The following is an 18,387-nucleotide window of genomic DNA, read 5'->3' as shown; positions in this document are numbered from 1 at the left end:
TGTGTGTGTGTGTGTGTGTGTGTGTGTGTGTGTGTGTGTGTGTGTGTATATTACATTGCTATAACCTTAACTTTTCCTCCAACGCCATCATCTCGTCAAACTTTTTATTTGTCCAATTTGTTTCAGACCCAATGCCTGCCAAACGAATGACATTCCCATCAGCACTTAACATTAAACCTGCTAAACATCAGCATGCAAGTATTGTCATCGGAAGCGTGCTAGCATGCTGATGTTAGCATTGAGCTGAAAGCATTGCTTTGCCAGAGTACAGCCTCACAGATCTGCTAGAATGGCTGTAGACTTTTGGTTAAAGTTGGTCTGACCCGTTCTGATTCAACAATGTCAGGACTTCAGGGACAACAGGATTCAATTCAATTTATTTTGTATATCACAAATTTGCCTCACAGGGCTTTATAATCTGTACACAAGTGACATCCTCTTCTTTTTTTTTTTATTGACTTTGTATGTAATCATGCCACGTGAAAAGTTCCTCTTCCCGTTAAGTGTGAACACACCATAAGCCTTGTTGACATATCTTCGAGATATTGAAAATGGAATATGAATACACTTGAAATGTGACTGCAAATTCCAAAAATGCACTACTGTTTTCATTTTGTTTTCTTTGTCATGCTTTTCTTGTGTTGCAAATGGGCTACAACTGCGTCTTTGTTGTGTGTCCCCTGTGTTGCATAATGACAACAAATGATCCTTGAATCCTCCTCCAGCTGTTTGAGGTGGTGAACGCGGGTGCTCTGACCGGAGGGACGCTGCACTGGGGGGAGTTTACACACCGTCTGGAGCAGCTCTCCTCCTTCCTGCTGCGGCGGAGCGACGGCAGCAGGATGCTGAACCACGCCTCCTTCAGGGAGTGGCTGATGTGGAGAGAGGAGGGTCAGGAAGACAGGTTCCTCTGCGACCCCAGGTACACCGACGGACAGCGTGAGAGAGTGGAAAAAGAAAAGAGGACGTCTTCACCTAAGCTGTCTGTTTTGTCTCTCCTCTCTCCAGGAGCGGTCACACTCTCCTGGCCTTCTGGCTCTGCCGGCAAGAAGGAAAGTTGAACCGACAGGAGACGCTGGAGCTAGGACATCACATCCTGAAGGCTCACATCTACAAGGTGAGCACACACACACACACAGTCTTTAAGTGGCTCAGCATCAGGCGGCAACCTTCGATTCTGCTGAGTGAAGCCGATGCCGAAGTGTCTTCAAACATGCATTTTATCGACGGGAAAAAAAAAGTCAGATTGTATAGAAGTCTATGAGAAAATGACTCTACTTCTCTCTATTTATTACCTCAGTAAACATGAGTTTATGGTCTCAATCATTAGTTTCAAGTCTTCTTCAATACAGCATGATGTTCATTTAGTAAATTATGGTCCATTTAGAGTCAAATAGATCATAAAGCAGGGTATGCTTTAGGGCGGGGCTACTGTGATTGACAGGTCGCTGCTGCTACCAGAGCCGTATACGGCGTCTCTACGTCACTCCTCCGCATTCCAAATATGGTAACTTCTGTTCATTGGTTGTGAAAAAAACCAACATGGCGACAGCCTAATCGAAGATGGCAACGCACATTATCAGAGATCGCCAACTAGAAAAACATAAATGCCAATTTCCTGTTTGCATGAACGATCGTTGGTAAAACTTAGGTGTTTATATGCTGTTTATAAATGTACACACGGGGGTTGAAATACCATTAAATCTCGTAATGATATACAGTAGCATCCACAATGAGTTGGCTTCTGTGCATCTAACTTCAGTCATGCTAACGTTACATTGTTTATTTCTTTATGCTTACGTGACTTATATGCTAGCGTTACTGATTTTTAAGATAACGTTAAAAATTTTGATGTAAACTTTACTTATTTTTATGCTAATATTACTTATTTTTATGACATTCCTCTCAGGAATTCCATGTGTCGTGTTAGCTAGCTAGAGCCGTGTGTATGTCATGTGTGGTTAAAACAATTGTGAAGTGAGTGCCACCTACAAGTTAACCTCTGAACAGTTTGTCAGCATGTTGCTTTATTTATTAACTCAGAAAATATCCATATACAGTAAATCTACCAGTCAATTATCCATCTAATAATTTTGTTTCTGTGGCATCTATTCTCGTCTCCTCAGGGTCTGAGTAAGAAGCTTGGGGTTTCCTCCTCAGTTCTGCAGGGGCTGTGGCTGTCCTACAGCACGGAGAGCCTGAGCCCTGCTCTCTCATCGCTGCGCAACCTTTACACCCCCAACATCAAGGTAACATTTTACACACACATCCACACACACTTGCTAGTACGTGTGGAATGTAACTTGAATCCCTACTCGTACAGGTGAGCAGGTTGCTGATTATGGGGGGGGCTGATGTGGATTTCCGTAGCGATGTCCTCAACAACGCCCCCCTGCTGTGTGTCCACGCTCACCTGGGCCACAGCGATGCTGTGGCGCTGCTGCTCGACCTCGGAGCTCAGGTACAAAAATATATATTTATATTTTTTTACATTTTTGTATGGAAACATTGTGATCGGAAGTTTGTGCCAGTATCGCAACCAAACGTGTTGCTTCTGTGTTGTTGCCAGGTGGATGCTCAGTCACAGGACCGTTTGACCGCACTGGGATTCGCTGCAGCGGCTGGACATCTGGACATCGTCAGCATGCTGAGTCAGCACAAAGCTAAGGTGCCTGTCTACCTTTCTAGATGTTGTGACTTAGAAGATTTAAAGCCACCATGTGCAGAGTTTACACTTTGAAATGTAAAATGTGTACTTCAGTGTCATCCAGTGGTCGTATCAAGAATGACAGCGTCTCCGAAAATGTTTTTGTCTTTTCTTTTTTCTTCCTCTTTATTTGTATTTATATGAAGAGATCAGTTGCAGCAGAGGTATAAACATTACTTATGACAAATTTAGAACAGCCATTACCAACAACCCCCTACATCTCCATAAACAAATAAAAACACCAACAATAATATGACATAGTGTTACAATACAGGTTCGTCAGCACACAATCAATTTAAAAGTACATCAAATGAAGTACATGCCAAGAAATGGAAAGTGAACAGTTTGGATTTCTTTGCATTTTTGCATAATTTATTTACGGTCTGATATTCCTGAAAGTCACAATAATGGACCACCTATGTCTGCTTGAAATAGTAGCATAAAAAAATGCATGTTTTGGATTATTTGAACATTCATGCAAGTTTGGAAAAAGCATGCGTTGATGTGCCGAGCAGCCGTGAGCCTCGGGTTAGCAGGAGGCTAAAATGTTAGCAACGTTTTCTCTCCATCTCTGAAATGCTCTTCGCTACAATAAGCTGAAAGGTTAGTATAGATTTTTTCCCCAATGAGGCCAAAATAAAACTACCCCAGCTTTAGCTGTAACCCAAGGATTCTCATCCACCTTTTTGAACCTTTCTTTGCCCTCTCGCTTCATCTGAAGAAGCCCATGTGAATGTGTCAGTAACCAATATTGTTCATGTGTCTTTGATGAAAATACCTGACTTTTTTTAGTCACTGCAGTCATCTAATATGAGCTTTTTGCATCATAACAGCAGGATTTTCATACACGCTGACGCTGCTAATATAGCATCCAGAATGAGTGGGCTTCTGTGCTGCTATACTTGTATGGCAGGCAAACATCAAGAATTTCATTCATGCTAACATTATTTTAGTTATTCATAAGACAACGTTACTTAATTTCATGCTAACCTAACTTATTTTTATGCTAGCATTATTTTTTTAATGCTAACATTTCTTATTTTACGACATTACTTATTTTTTGCTAACCTTTCTTATTTTTATGCTAACCTTACTCATTTTACGACAACATTCTTTATTGTAATGCTGACATTACTTTGTGGTTACCTAGTAAACTTATTGTTTCCCTTTTCAATTTCTAATATTGAGATTATTTGAGAAATATGCCAATATAGAAGACCAGCATTTGAATCCCTATAGTAGAATTAACCACATTTAGAATAATGAAATAATAAAACAAATGGAATTCATGTCTTCAAAAACAGGTCTTTGTGTCCTAAGAGTCTTAATACGACTCGTAAATAACTTGCCGTGTTGGATGAGTTCAAACAGAACGGTGCGACAGATTTCCATTGTCTCTCAACAATTCTGCATCCCATTAGCCCAGCCCGTCAGTACGGTAGTTTATTGTAGGTGTTTAGGTAGAATACCCAACTTGCAAACAAGCTTTCCATGTCTCAGGTGCACAGGGCGCCTCCTCTAAGCCTCTCTCTCTCTCTCTCCCCGCGCCCTGTAGGCGGGCCACGTGGACAGCTCGGGCCGGTGCGTGCTGGTGCACGCGGCTCAGCGAGGCCGCCTCGAGGTGCTGCGCTTCCTGCTGAGGCGCGTGGACTGGAGCTGCGCGAGCCGGTGCCAGGCGGTGCAGCAGGCTCTGATCGCGGCGGCTAGCACGGGCCACGCCGAGGTCACCTACACACGCACCACACACTTTAATAACATGGTGTTAACATGGTGTGAATCATGATCTTCTATTCGTGATGTGTTTGTAACGGTCGTTACTGTGCCGTGTGTGTGTAGATCGTGTCGTACCTCCTGGATCTTCCGGAGGAAGACGAGGAAGAGGAGGAGAGACCTGAGATCAACACACCCGACAGTCTGTGGGGAGAGACAGGTACTGCAAGAACTGTCTACAGCAAATGTTCACGCTGCACGAATACTACGCCACTAGTCTGTACTACTAATATTTTGATACCATGGGTATTTTGATACTTCAGGACTGTTGCTAATACTGCAATAATACTACTGATTTGATCAGATTTTTACTAATTTACTGATCTGTATATTTATTACAAATGTATTAAACATAATAGCTATGAAGATCCGATATATATACATAATAAAGTGCTGCAGTTTATCTTACTTAAGGGGAGTGGTGGATTACAGTGTTCACAAAGCCCTAGGCCACAACAGGCAGCAACTTCAGGTTCGGAAAAGTCAAGCCAATGCTGAAGTGTCGTAAACCTGCATTCTCTCTAATGTCCATCAGGGGGCGACTCCTCCGGTTGTATAGAAGTCTATGAGAAAATGACTCTACTTCTCTCTTGATTTATTACCTCAGTAAACATGAGTTTATGGTCTCAATCTCTAGTTTCAAGTATTCTTCAATACAGCATGATGTTCATTTCGTAAATTATGGTGCATTTAGAGACAGACCATGAAGCGGGTTAGGGTTAGGCCAAAAACCAAGATGGTGACGACCAAAAACCGAAATGGCGACGGCCAAAATGCCAAAGGCTTGAGGCATCAAAACTGTAGTCCTCTGCCTTTCTTCCCCCTTGTCGTTCTGTCCCTGGTGCTTCCGGGTGGGGTTCATGTCAAGTAGCATTTGTTCAAGTGCTCTAACCTGATGTCCTTACATTTCTTTTATAGAAGTAAGATTACATTAATTCGAGGGTGATTTTTTTATCACTTTATCGTCATGCTAAAATCAACTATAAATCCACATTTCAAAACTGATACTTCAAAAATAAAAAAACATCAGGACTCCCCGAGTGGGTTCAAATCTTTGTCGCCTTTTTCTCTCCTGATGAGTTTGCACCACTGCACATATACAACTATAGCCTGTAATAACCTATGTATCCTGCACTACAACAGTGTAAAGATGAGACAAAACTAAACCCACTTGTACATCACTAGTACAAGTACAAGTACATCACTGCAGGACTCCGAATGATTTGCTGGAAGTCAACTGAATCAAAGCCGAAGTCACATGTAATGTTACATATTTGTATATATCTTGCAACACAATACAGTCAGTGAAAAGTTGACTTGCATTGTCAGGGTTGACTGGATCACCTTTTGCATTTTTGGCATTCACAGTACTACCACAAAGTAAGTATACTTTTAGTCAGTTGCTGCTGTGCTACCCTTCAATGTCCTCTAGTGGTGGAGGCTGAGCACTACGGTACAAATCTCGCCCTACGACACAGAAGCCTCAGTTTACCAGGTTCTAGGGCTGCACAATTAATCGAATTTTAATTGCGATCACGATTTTGGCTGCCACAATTAAATGAGCATGATCGTCAGCGATATTGACGTTTAAAATGCGTGCTCTGCTACATATCAAATCAAGCGCTTCCTCAACTAACAGTCAGCCAACCACCAGGGGGCGAACGAGATGGGAGGCGTCATGCGCGCACCCTGCAGCGGCAGCCTCAAAAAAAGTTCTGTCTGCAGTCGACTCCGCTATTAGTAGAAGAGAGACAGACAACAGAACAGACGGTCACGGGTGTCGTGTGAAAGCTAAATCAAATGTCAGGATCATCATCCGTTGTCTGGAAGTTTTTTGGATTTAGGGCAAGTGATGTTAACCAAGAACAAATCATATGCACAGAGTGCGTTCGAGTTGTGTCTGCGCCGCATAGCAATACAACTAACTTGTTCAACCACCTGAAAAATCACCACACACCACAGTACGACGAATGCATTAAGGCCAAAGCTAACGTTACCTCACTGAATCTACGTCCATGTCCAACGTCAACCCAGAAAACCATAACAGCGACCCTGCACAGCGCGACAGCGTATCCATCCACCTCCCAAAGACACACTGAAATAACGGATGCAATCGCATTTCATTTGGCCAAAGACATGTGTCCAATAAATACTGTGAGCAACACACATATTTATTTTTAGTTAGCCCTTTATTTTGGGTAAACATTTAATTTATATTTTGCTTCAGGTGATACGTTTTATTTTGATGCAGAGACGTGTACATTAGCTGGAATGTAGCACAACATGGAAGTGAAAGCAGTGCTCTGTTGATTTAATTTTGGGTAAAAAGTGTTGATACTATTTTATTTATATTTTCCTTCTACGAGACGCACTGTGATAAGGACCAGTCTGATGCAAAGATTTGTACATTAGCCTGAATGTAGCACAACAATGGAAGTGGAAGCAGTGTTCTTGTTCATTTAAACGTGACAGTGCAATAAAAAGATGTCCCTAAAATTAATGAATAATCGTGATAATTATGATTTTGGCCATAATCGTGCAGCCCTACCAGGTTCAGAACAAAAATAATCAATCTGTATTGGTCTTACAGAAGCTGTAAAAACTTACTTGAGAATAATGAAATATATCAAGTCCAACTTAAATTAACGGCCAACTAAATCTAGTGTTCAAATCTAGTGAAAGTAAGTAATTTGGTTGTCTTCACACCCTTCATTATTCTTTAATCTGTCCTTCTAATAGTGCAACATATTATGGAGTCCTGTATGTCTCCCCATCGTCTCACAACATTTTTCTCTTCTTCAGAATTGCGACTCACTCAAGTTACACACACCATTGTCTCCTTTATTTCTGGAACATCAATTTCTTATATTATATAATATTAGTGTTTTTTGTCTTATTTGGTTGAAATAAAATCTACCTTAAAGAATATATTTGTAATAGTTCTTCTCATGCTGTAACACAGTGGTGCCCAAGCGCTTTTCACCTCAAAGGACCCCTAAACTGAAAAAAATTAGAGCACGGACCCCCATTTCATAGGATTTTGAGATCGATTTTAAGATCGTGCATGTGTGCATATAGGAAACCTGTCTCCAACTGTGTGTATCTGTCTGTGTCTCTGTGTCAGCTCTGACGGCAGCGGCAGGAAGCGGCAGGCTGGCTGTCTGCCGGTTGTTGTTGGATCAGGGGGCTGCCATTGAGCAATGCAACAGGCGGGGTATGGCTCCCCTCTTCAGCGCTGTGAGACGTGGCCACTTGCAGGTACAGTGGAGCACACAGAACACATACACACACACATAGAATAAACACGTTTTAATGTTCCAGAAATGCTGAGCGTCCGTCTCCGTTTGTGTCTCTCGCTCAGGTGGTGGAGCTCTTATTGAGTCACGGGGTGGAGGTGAACATGGTGGACCAGCAGGGTAGAACAGCCCTGATGACGGCAGCCTCGGAGGGACATATGAACACAGCCCAGCTGCTACTGGATCATGGTACCCCCCTAGCATTGACAGTATTAACAATCGCATCAACAATAGGTGCAACCAGAGTCGGCCCTAGGTGTTGGTGCTGTAGTGAAATGCTAGGGGCGTCATCCTTCCATAGGGGATGCCATCCTTCCATAGGGGGTGCCATCCTTCCATAGGGGATGCCATCCCTCCATAGGGGGTGCCATCCTTCCATAGGGGATGCCATCCATCCATAGGGGGTGCCATCCTTCCATAGGGGATGCCATCCCTCCATAGGGGGTGCCATCCTTCCATAAGGGCCCCATCCATCCATAGGGGGTGCCATCCTTCCATAGGGGGTGCCATCCATCCATAGAGGCTCCATCAATCCATAAGGGCCCCATCCATCCATAGGGGATGCCATCCCTCCATAGGGGGTGCCATCCATCCATAGGGGGTGCCATCCATCCATAGGGGATGCCATCCCTCCATAGGGGGTGCCATCCCTCCATAGGGGGTGCCATCCATCCATAGGGGGTGCCATCCATCTATAGAGGCTCCATCAATCCATAAGGGCCCCATCCATCTATAGAGGCTCCATCCATGCATAGGGGCGCCAACCATGCATAGGGGTGCAATCCATCCATCATTAGCGGCTTCATCCATCCATAGGGGCGCCATCCATGCATACGACTCTAATGTACACTGAGATTAATCTCTCTCTCTCTCTGTCTTTAGGAGCCTCTCTCGACCAGACTGACAGGGAAGGCTTAACTCCGCTGAGCTGGGCGTGTCTGAAAGGCCAGCTCCCATTGGTCAGAGAGCTGGTGGAGCGAGGTGCAGCCACAACCCACGTCGACCGCAGTGGACGGACACCTCTGGATCTGGCTGCGTTCCGTGGTGACCCAGAAGTGGTGTGTAAAACTGCAGTTTTCATATTTACCAGATTATAAAATGAATGTGTCGGCCCCTGCCTTACCTGTCCTGCAGAGTCTGTGATGTGTCCATATTCCAGTGGCGGGCCATGCATTTTATACCTGGGCCTTCACTGCTGTCCTGCAGCTGAAATACCACCTTATAACCACATTGTGGCGCCACAGCTGTTGTTCATTTTTAAGGCTGTAACTATGTACATCTTCGTATTAAACCGTTCAGTACGAGTCGTTTGAATAACACTAGAGCATTTAGAAAATGCAAAAGCTTAAATTCAGGAAAATATAATGTTCTCAGCTGGTCTGGCTGTGGGATCCACAGTCATTCCTTAATGACAAGTGGCAACCCAAAGACATTATTATAGGATTTTACTTTCTCAACTTCAGCATTGATCGTACTGCTCTGCAATGTCTTTCCTCGGCTCAGGTACCTCTGTCATGGTGCATCTCACTCAGTCAGAATGCATTTTGATTGGCTGAGCTGCATCACGTGATGTGATTCACTACCCATCAGCCTCTGTTGGTTGTTAAGTTTCGTTTCACGATAGTCACATGCTCGCCCACTGACCAATCACAGCACACTCTGTACCTTGCGGGAAAGCTACACACGACACTGGCGGCATGTATAAGAATAAGAATACGCCCAACATGTCAAACTAAAGATCTGATTGGTTGAACACTATGACAATCAACAATATCGTCCCCATTTACTTTAATCTGCACTGGCTGCAGGTGAGACTCTGCAGGCCTGGGGCCTCTGTTCTTACCTAGAGACACAGAGGTGAAATCTGATTGGATAAAAGCTCAACTTAAAACAAGCTGCACTGGAAGCAGAGCAACTGAGGAAGACAGTAGCTGTGCAATGAGAAAATAAGATAATAGGAAAAATATTTTTATAAATTATAATACATGTAGTGTATTTAAGAAAAATTATTAAATTATAAAATAGATTTTTTTTTTTTTTTTTTTTAAATATATATAGCTTTGTGATTCTGTTTAGGCCAGCAGAGAAGGCCTTGCAGGCCCTGACGGCCCACCACTGCCATACTCTAAGCTAAATGGGTGCTTTCCTCATATTATTATTACTAATATTAATTGATAACATAAGCAAAAAATATTTTAGCTAAGAAATCTGAACATCACAAGTATTTTTACATCACTAAAACATGTTGCCTTTCTTTGTGTCCTGTTCTGCATCAGGTGCAGCACCTGGTGGATCACGGTGCGTCGGTGGAGCATGTGGACTGCAGCGGGATGCGTCCTCTCGACCGGGCGGTCGGCTGCAGAAACACTTCGGCAGTCATCGCTCTGCTCAAAAAGGGAGCCAAGATAGGTAGATACATGACTCAGCTAACTGGCGGTAGCTTCATATTTACCATACAGAAGTGTAGAGAATGGTATCCATCTTCTCACCTCATTTTTAGAGAGAAAGCAAATGAAAAAAGTCAAGATGGTGGTAAATGTGTTAAGAGGAATAAGGGCATGGATCTTGCTGATTTGTGTGGAACCAAGGAATCCACTTTTGCTTTTGACCGTCAGTGGTTAAAAGCCAAAACATAAAATGTTATATATGAATGAATAACATGTTTTAAAATTAAAGTGTTTTACTGCCAACTCATAGAAATAGGAGTGAACACCTACAGTAATCTTCTTTGCAGAGGTAATAAAATGTGCGTCTGTGTGTGTGTGTGTGTAGGACCAGCCACCTGGGCCATGGCAACCTCTAAACCAGACATCTTAATGGTTCTGCTCAGTAAACTGATCCAAGAGGGAGACCGACTGTACAAGGTAACACACAGCAAACTCACATTTAATCAGATGTACACACATACACACACATTTATCTGATATTGTAAGTATTCTGTGTGTGTATTTGTAGCAAGGTAAAGTGAGGGAAGCTGCTCACTCCTATCAGTCGGCTCTCCAGAAGTTTCCCGGGGACGAGCTGAAGTCGTCCAGACAGCTGAGGGTGTGCGTGCTGCTCAACCTGTCTCGCTGCCACCGCAAGATGAACGTGAGTCTCTTTCCATCTCTCTCCTACACACAGAGGCACACACTGGAGATGAATCATCACATCATTTGTAGTTCGTGGTCTAAAAATGACCCGACCTTCTGACACATTGTCGTGAATTCTCTTCTATCTACTTGCAGGATTTTGGCCTGGCGGAGGATTTTGCCACCAGGGCTCTCGAGCTGAAAGCTAAATCCTACGAAGCCTTTTATGCCCGAGCCCGCGCCAAACGTGGACACAGGTAACCATAGCGACATAAGGACAAACCCTAACAAAATCATGAACTGCTCCCTTTAGATGAACTGTGCATTCATGTAATAGGCGGGTTTTTTTAATCAACATCCAGCTGAAGGATATGAATGTTTTGGGCAGTTGTCCTGAGGAAACTGACTACCTCAGTCATGCTAAACTACAAAACTACGAAATATTAGTGTGTAATTGCCTTTTGACTAGGCAGCAAACCTCCTCTTCTGAAGATAAAACCCCTGTGGAAGGCATTCCTTCAAATAGCTTCAATGACCAGAACAAGTGTGATTGTATGGAAGACTATGAGAAAATGACTCTACTTCTCTCTTGATTTATTACCTCAGTAAACATTGTAAACATGAGTTTATGGTCTCAATCTCTAGTTTCAAGTCTTCTTCAATACAGCATGATGTTCATTTAGTAAATTATGATCAATTTAGAGTCAAATAGACCATAAAGCAGGGTATGCTTTTAGGGCAGGGCTACCTTGCGATTGACAGGTCGCCACTTCTGCCAGAGCCCTGTCTACACAGTGTCTCTACGTCACTCCTCAATAGTCCAAATCTGGTAACTTCCAATCACTGGTTGCAAAAAGTTAAGATGGCGATGACCGTAATCCAAGATGGCGACCACCGCAATGCCGAACTCGAGGCTTCAAAACGGCACTCAAACCAATGGGTGATGTCATGACAACTACGTCCACTTCTTATATACTGTCTATGGTTATGTCACTATTGCTATTGGTGTGGTGAGCAGAGAAAGAGCACTTAAAAGTATGTAGGGGGAGCTCCCCAGTTGGCAGTTCCTCTCAGGGAGTCCCCAGAACTGTTTGGTCATCTTCTGAAATCTTATTCCTCTCCATGCTTGTGCTCTCTCTCACCATTCAGACATTTCCACGCTGCCCTGGAGGACTTGATTGAGGCCAGCCGCCTGAGCCCATTCAACCGGGAGATCCAGCGCCTGCTGTCCCGGGTCAAGGATGAGTGTCGGCAGGTCGCACAGCAACAGGACTCTCCCCCTTCTTCGTCACATCCCGTTTATCAACAAAATGCGGCCATGTCCATCAACGAGGCCAGGTGCAGAGACTCAGGTTGTCTGCAGTTGCAGGACAGGGAGGGGCTTACTGAGGAAGAGGAGGAAGAAGAAGAGGAGAGTCAAAGGGAAGGAGATGCTCATCGTCACCCCTCCTCCTTCCACCCTCCACCTGTGGTTCTCGACACCCACTGCCGCCCTGGCGTGCCATCCCCCTCCTCCCTCTCCCCCACTCACCTGTATCGTCACCTCCCGAGCCCCGCGCACTCCCCCTCCTCCTCTTCCCCCTGTCACCCTGCGCCTCCTCCTCAGTCCACCTCCTACCACCATTTCATCCCGCCACAGCGACCCAGCCAAATGTCAGAAAGTATGCCTGCGTTGTCAGGAAATGGAGGCCTGCACTACCATCCGCAGTCCGTCTCAGCACACCACCACTCAGACCAGATCCAGGGGGTGCAGCAGCAGCAACACCACCACCTGTCCAATCAAAGATCCTTCCAAAAGCAGATCCCCGTTCAAGGCCAGTGGCTCCAAGCAGCCCAAGTCCAGGTTGTCCGAACCAGTCAGCCCAGTTCCGCTTCCCATTCCAGCATGCTTTTGGGAAGTTCTCCTTACTCCCAGTTTGGCCAACTGCCACAAGAACTGGCCGAGCTGGGGGAAGGCATTTGCCCGAGCCCCTTGGATGTCAGGCCTAGCCTGCAGGTCCAGGCTGGTCTGAGCTCTGGATCGTATCCCCTGGATGATGTAGACGTTGACTTTGTTTGCCAGGCAAGACTTGCATCTGCCTATGGGAGAGAAGGAGGAGGGGAGAGGGCGGGGATGAATCGGTTTGGCCAGGCCCGTCACTTCAGTCGCAACCAATCCAAAGCAGCATACTACCCAATAGAAGTTACCGAGGCGTCAATGGGGACTCCTGATAGCCTTCCACTATCGCACGATTACCAATACCACCATCAGGGGGGACTACAACGCCCGCTCAGTGCCCACCCAACCTCCTCCCCCGCTCTTCCCCCAAGGCCTCTTGTCCATTCCCAGAGTATCAGCGTCCGCTTCTCCACCAGCAGCGGCAGCCTTGCTGGCGGGCAGCCCGCCAATCACGGCCCAAGCTTCAGGACGTCAGCCTCGGTCCAGCACATGGAAGCACCAGCAAATCTGGCCTCCGTGGGAGGGGTTACTGGCTACCACGACGACCTCTTTCTGATCTCCTCTCCCCAGTCAGAAACATACATGGCCGGAGGCGGGACTTATCCCGGAGAGGCAGGCCGGTCATCGAGGAACACTCCTTTTATGGGCGTCAGCGACAGGACCGCGAGGGGCCACCAGCAGTATCAACAACAAGCTCCCTCCAGCTCTGCGTCCTGCCTCAGCCCTTCTCGCTCCTGGGCCGTGTCTTCAGTGGACACAGTCGTCACCTCGCCCAGCAAAACCCCCACCAGTCAAGGAGGCTTCGGTCCACCCCAGCCATCCTCCATCGCCTACCACAACCGCAGCAACAACAACGCCCACAACGACAACCAGCCGGACTACTATCCTCAGGGTGAACGTTCAGTGCAAGTTGCCAGTCAGAACCCCTCCTACCTGGATGTGAAGCTGGCCAGAACGCTGCCGGTGATCCACAGCTGCTCGGACAGACCAAGTGACAGAAAGCCGGGACCCACCTCTCCTGTCAAACCAAAAAGACCCTTTGTAGAGTCCAATGTGTAGAGAAAGGTTTAAACGTTAAGTAAAGACAAGGGAGGAGGGTTAATAAAGTGGTTAAAAAGAAATGAGTGCACTCATATATTCCAGTAGTCACCGGGGCTATTGAATTATTAAGATCGGGCTACGCTTGAATGAAGCAGTTTGTACCACATGCAGTTCATATGAAAGTCAGAGGGGAAAAGCGCAATAAACAGCACACACTCTCCTTGAAGGAAGTCCCGGTGTTTTGGTTTGCATGCCCTCATACACACAAAATGTGACTGAAGGAAAAGGTAGCTTGAGATAGAATTTCAAATCCTGCGTACGTTTTCACTTCCGCACACCTGGCCAATGGCCGCGCTAAGATTGTCAGCAGACGTACTGACTCCTTTATTGTTCAGGAGAGTTAAGAGGAAAGCAGAAGTTAAACATACATGTTTGATAAGGAACATATCGCAAGGACAAAGGGAGTAAGGGAAGGACGAGAGTGCTCTTGCCATTACAAAGCACAATAGGGGAAGAGGAAGATTTGGGAGAATTTAGAAGTAAACTCAAAAAAAGACAGGAAGCACAAAAATAAAAACTTTCCCTCCCTCTGTGTACATCTCTGGCTTACAGTATATTTCAAAACTGAAGTCTCTGAATTGCCCTCACTGCACTAGAGGTGCGGATACTCTACTCTAGACACAAATCCACCGTTACCACCTTTTGTCTGCTGCGTAAATGAAGCGCTAACATGGAAATGACTCAACACTTTAAAACTCGTGCCACTGAGGTTCCGGCCCCAAGCCATAGTTTGAGAAACTAGAATGATGCTGTCGTTGCATAAGCACTGGCTTGCTGTATATAAAACAAAAACTAAGTGATATTTATCTTTTTTAAGTTATATCTGTATTAAGCTGTACAAATATTGTTTCTCTAACTGTATATTCCTTTTGGATTTTATATGTTCATTTTGAGGGTCTTTCACAGAACATTTCAAAGAGATAAAAAATAAAAAGCAAAGTCAGTTCAACTTTGCTCAGTTTTGGGTTTACATGTTTTCCAATAAAAATCCTGTAAAAAAAAAAAAATCCTTTTTAAGGTTATTGAATTTTTTTCAGTTATTTTAGTTTTTTTGTATTATGTAGTCATAAAGGTCCTTTATGCAAACTACAAGGATCCCAACTAATACAACACGTTGACTCGGTTGGCTCCTTCTACTGTCTGTAACTCAATAAACTCACCTTTGGTTTTAACCCCTCCCCCAAAACAGTGATTGTCCAATCAGAGTTCAGCAACTGTTGCTAGGCACAGCAAAGCTCTGGATGTGTGTGTTCTGTTGAAGTGCTGCTGGAGAATCCATACTTTAACAGTGCGTCTGTCAGTTGTGACATCATGCCAGGCTAACTACCACTGCAGTAGCGTTACGTCCTCGACCAAGCAGCATTTTATAACTACATCAGTTTGTAGAGTTAAAACTAAACCAAATGCCTAGTTTTTTTAGCACCATATCACGTATGCAGCAGTTTAGTGCAGATTTACCATCGCTTTTGCAAGAGTCTCGTTTTAGAAAGATTTCGCTGGTAAAAGGTGTGATGGAGTTAATGTTTGCTTGATTGAGACACTTTGAGGCACAATGCGGCGCCACTGCGCTCTGCATCACATTCTTTCTAATGGCTTGCGTCGCGCCACGGCGGCTTCTAGCTGCATTGAGCAAAATAAGGGTTTTACTTTAAGTCTGAGTTTGTATCGAGACCTTTGTCGGTAAAGCCCCGAAACACATTTACAACCGATTCGGCGTATCAGTTGTGCTTAGCAGGGCTAGCGCTAGCGCATGCTTCTTAGCGTGGGACCAATGCATTATCGTTGCTGGCGACAACAAAGTAAAAGTTTTTAAAAAATAAATTACGCTCCGTACTCCACGACTTCCGCGAACACGTTGTCAGATGTGCGTGGACCCCCAGTGGCGAGCGCAGCGCAAATCCCGTTGTGACTCAAAGGGCCTTTAGCTAGCTGCAGCTAATGCACGCTCTCATGTTCAGATGGCAAATGCAACGGTTGTGGGATAGAAATAAGAAAACCGCATTTATCTACCTCTGCAATCAAAGACCCATCGTTACAAATATTACAAACTTATTCAAGTGGTTAATATGTGTGAGAATGGAAAGATGACGTCTGTCTGTACCAAGGGGAGGAGGTTAGCTAACAATTTACAGGGGCCAGTTTTTGAGTCTGGGTTCGACAAAGATGGAAATTCAGAAAGAGGGATGAAGCTTTCTTTTTTTATTTTAATGTATTTGATGCACATGAATGCCTGTTTTTGTACATTTTCTTTTTATGTTTCTAATGACTCAGCAGCTTGGTTTCAGAGTTGCTGATGAAGACCTTGACATCTGGCTGTGAGCTGCCTTTATTCTGCTCAGGGGCCTCCAGCTGTGAGAGGATGTGGAAACTGCTGGCTGTGGCATCTAACCCTGGCTATAGTTAGAGAGAAATTAGATGTTAAAAAATAGTTACAAATTTTAAATCAATACAGTGTGGTAAACGGCTCGTCATAGTGCTTGATTTGCCCGATGACAGCTGTGTTTTCTCACAATAAAACAATGTGTTGTGCTTTACATGTAGAATGTAACCCCTCGACCTGCTGATGGGCCCCGGTGTGGTCCCTGCTAGCTGGTTCACTGGGGGCTTTTTTTCACTGTGTAAAATAAGTTCATATTTAAAACCCAGCACGGTTACAGCAACAGGAACATGATTTTTAAACATTTAAAACGATAGGAATGTGTCAGCTCATGTGAACATTACAAAGAGGAATAAAACAGATGTGTAAATCTGCCCCCCCTCTGGTGGTTTCTACCGTGGATGCATCATCTTTTGCGGTCATGCACTAATTGGAAATACAGCTTATTTATGTATCTGCCATTTGGGGACAGTGAAATAAGCTGTTAACATGTTTATGATCCAATTCAGGAATATGCAGCATGTAATCCTAAAAACTGGAGGAGTTGAAACCTCACGGTCTGATAACAAAGCAGCACCCTCCGTATAGATAACATATAAAATAAGTTATATATAATATAAGATATTATTTACATAAAAAAATATAAAGGTGCAAGTACTTTATAGTTGAGAGCCTATTGTTAATTGGCTATATTTAAACATCCAATATCAAAGCTTGGGGCTGATTGATATGAATTTCTGATAAGAATTATTTGATAAAAGACATAATAATATAATATGATAAAACATAGTAAGTCGGGCAGTGATTTGAATGTATTTATGACTAGATGAACTGAGTCGGTAGTAGTCTACCTGATCCATTAGCCAAACAGTGTGCATCATTACCAGCGTCTCCTACAATGTTTAATAATGATAATATGAATCATATTAATAATATGAATTAGTTTTGTCCTTTTGTCTCAGTTATCCCAACAGTTATATCGAGAACCTCTTCATGCAAAGAGCCAAACTGATGAAACGTTTCCACACGCGTCTTCTTCAGAGGCCGAGCAACAACTTTAAGTTACAAACCACTTTATATACATTTCCAAACATAACAAGGCATCTTATAATAATAGAATCACATCACTGGTGATCACAAGATCACATGTATCACCTGCATTAATGATACATTAATGTGTATGCTTCACATATCATGGCACCATCTTGTGGTTGAAATAAGAAATACAACAAGTTGTATCCAAACAGTTCAGCTTAACATGTTGTCTGATGATTTTCAGAGATTTTCTTTAGTTTTGATGAGTCCTTTTTAAAATGGATCATCTTTAACACAATAACCTCTGTGGTCATTACATCACAGTTTGGGACTGATATGTTGACATTTGTCTTGACTTCAGTTAGAAAAGCTGGAAGAATTCAAAATGTATTTGAACAGTTTGACACAAATTTCAGTTCTGGATCATTCAACTTCACCACTAAACCCACTGACAGGAAGACTCTGATGACTGCAGGCAGTGTTAATCAGAGACCACTGAAAGAAGGTCTTCCTGACAACTACACATTGTGAAGAATTGAAAGACTTTGATATCAAATCAGTGGATCGTAAAAAAAAAAGTTCCAATCAAACGAGTTTCCTTCTCAATAGACTGATTGTTCTTACAACACGACCAGCGAAAGATCCAGAATATCTACTGAAAGCAGCCAGAAAGAAAAAGATCTTGAAGACGTTTCTTCAGATTTGGTCTCACAGGTGTCAACTTAATGCAGGAGACACATGTGATGACTTGATACCAGTGATGAGATTATCCTATAGATGCCTTATGAAGATTTATAGACACATGTTATGATTGTGCTTATAGAGCATTATAGACACCACCTTCATAGAATGTGTAACAGAATTCTTTATTAATGATTTATTAAATATTATTCTGGTTGGCTGATGGCTCATTAGGAATTGAGAAACTCCAGACCGTTTATTAATGACTACTGATGTTTCTAACTGCAGACATGATGATTTATGAAGCATTTTTAACCATTAAATGATTCATATCAACTCATTTATCAGAAAGTAAAAAGTAAGTAAATATATCTGCTGGCAAACTGAAGTTAAACATAAAGAAACTGACT

General features: G+C 43.7%; 1 protein-coding gene across 3 annotated transcripts in view; it reads left to right on the top strand.

The window, feature by feature from the left end:
• Positions 1 to 16,616, top strand: part of tanc2a (tetratricopeptide repeat, ankyrin repeat and coiled-coil containing 2a) — a 38,306-nt gene extending 21,690 nt beyond the window's left edge. For 2 of the 3 annotated variants that reach the window (XM_031876237.1, XM_031876236.1), the window contains 15 exons: positions 726 to 922; positions 1,009 to 1,117; positions 2,127 to 2,249; positions 2,324 to 2,461; positions 2,570 to 2,668; positions 4,263 to 4,430; positions 4,544 to 4,637; positions 7,602 to 7,735; positions 7,839 to 7,962; positions 8,656 to 8,831; positions 10,050 to 10,182; positions 10,546 to 10,637; positions 10,729 to 10,863; positions 11,001 to 11,101; positions 11,994 to 16,616. In XM_031876237.1, coding sequence (XP_031732097.1) covers positions 726 to 922; positions 1,009 to 1,117; positions 2,127 to 2,249; positions 2,324 to 2,461; positions 2,570 to 2,668; positions 4,263 to 4,430; positions 4,544 to 4,637; positions 7,602 to 7,735; positions 7,839 to 7,962; positions 8,656 to 8,831; positions 10,050 to 10,182; positions 10,546 to 10,637; positions 10,729 to 10,863; positions 11,001 to 11,101; positions 11,994 to 13,842 — 3,672 coding nt within the window. In that variant the 3' untranslated portion in view covers positions 13,843 to 16,616. The remainder of the gene's footprint in view (positions 1 to 725; positions 923 to 1,008; positions 1,118 to 2,126; positions 2,250 to 2,323; positions 2,462 to 2,569; positions 2,669 to 4,262; positions 4,431 to 4,543; positions 4,638 to 7,601; positions 7,736 to 7,838; positions 7,963 to 8,655; positions 8,832 to 10,049; positions 10,183 to 10,545; positions 10,638 to 10,728; positions 10,864 to 11,000; positions 11,102 to 11,993) is intronic. The other variant, XM_031876238.1, reaches the window with a different exon arrangement.
• Positions 16,617 to 18,387: the final 1,771 nt, after the last annotated feature.

Source organism: Anarrhichthys ocellatus, unplaced genomic scaffold (assembly GCF_004355925.1).
Source record: "Anarrhichthys ocellatus isolate YVR2014 unplaced genomic scaffold, GSC_Weel_1.0 scaffold106, whole genome shotgun sequence".
In the NCBI taxonomy this organism is placed as follows: domain Eukaryota; kingdom Metazoa; phylum Chordata; class Actinopteri; order Perciformes; family Anarhichadidae; genus Anarrhichthys; species Anarrhichthys ocellatus.
The sequence above is the reverse complement of the archived record's forward strand: the minus strand, read 5'-3'. Positions and strand labels throughout refer to the sequence as shown.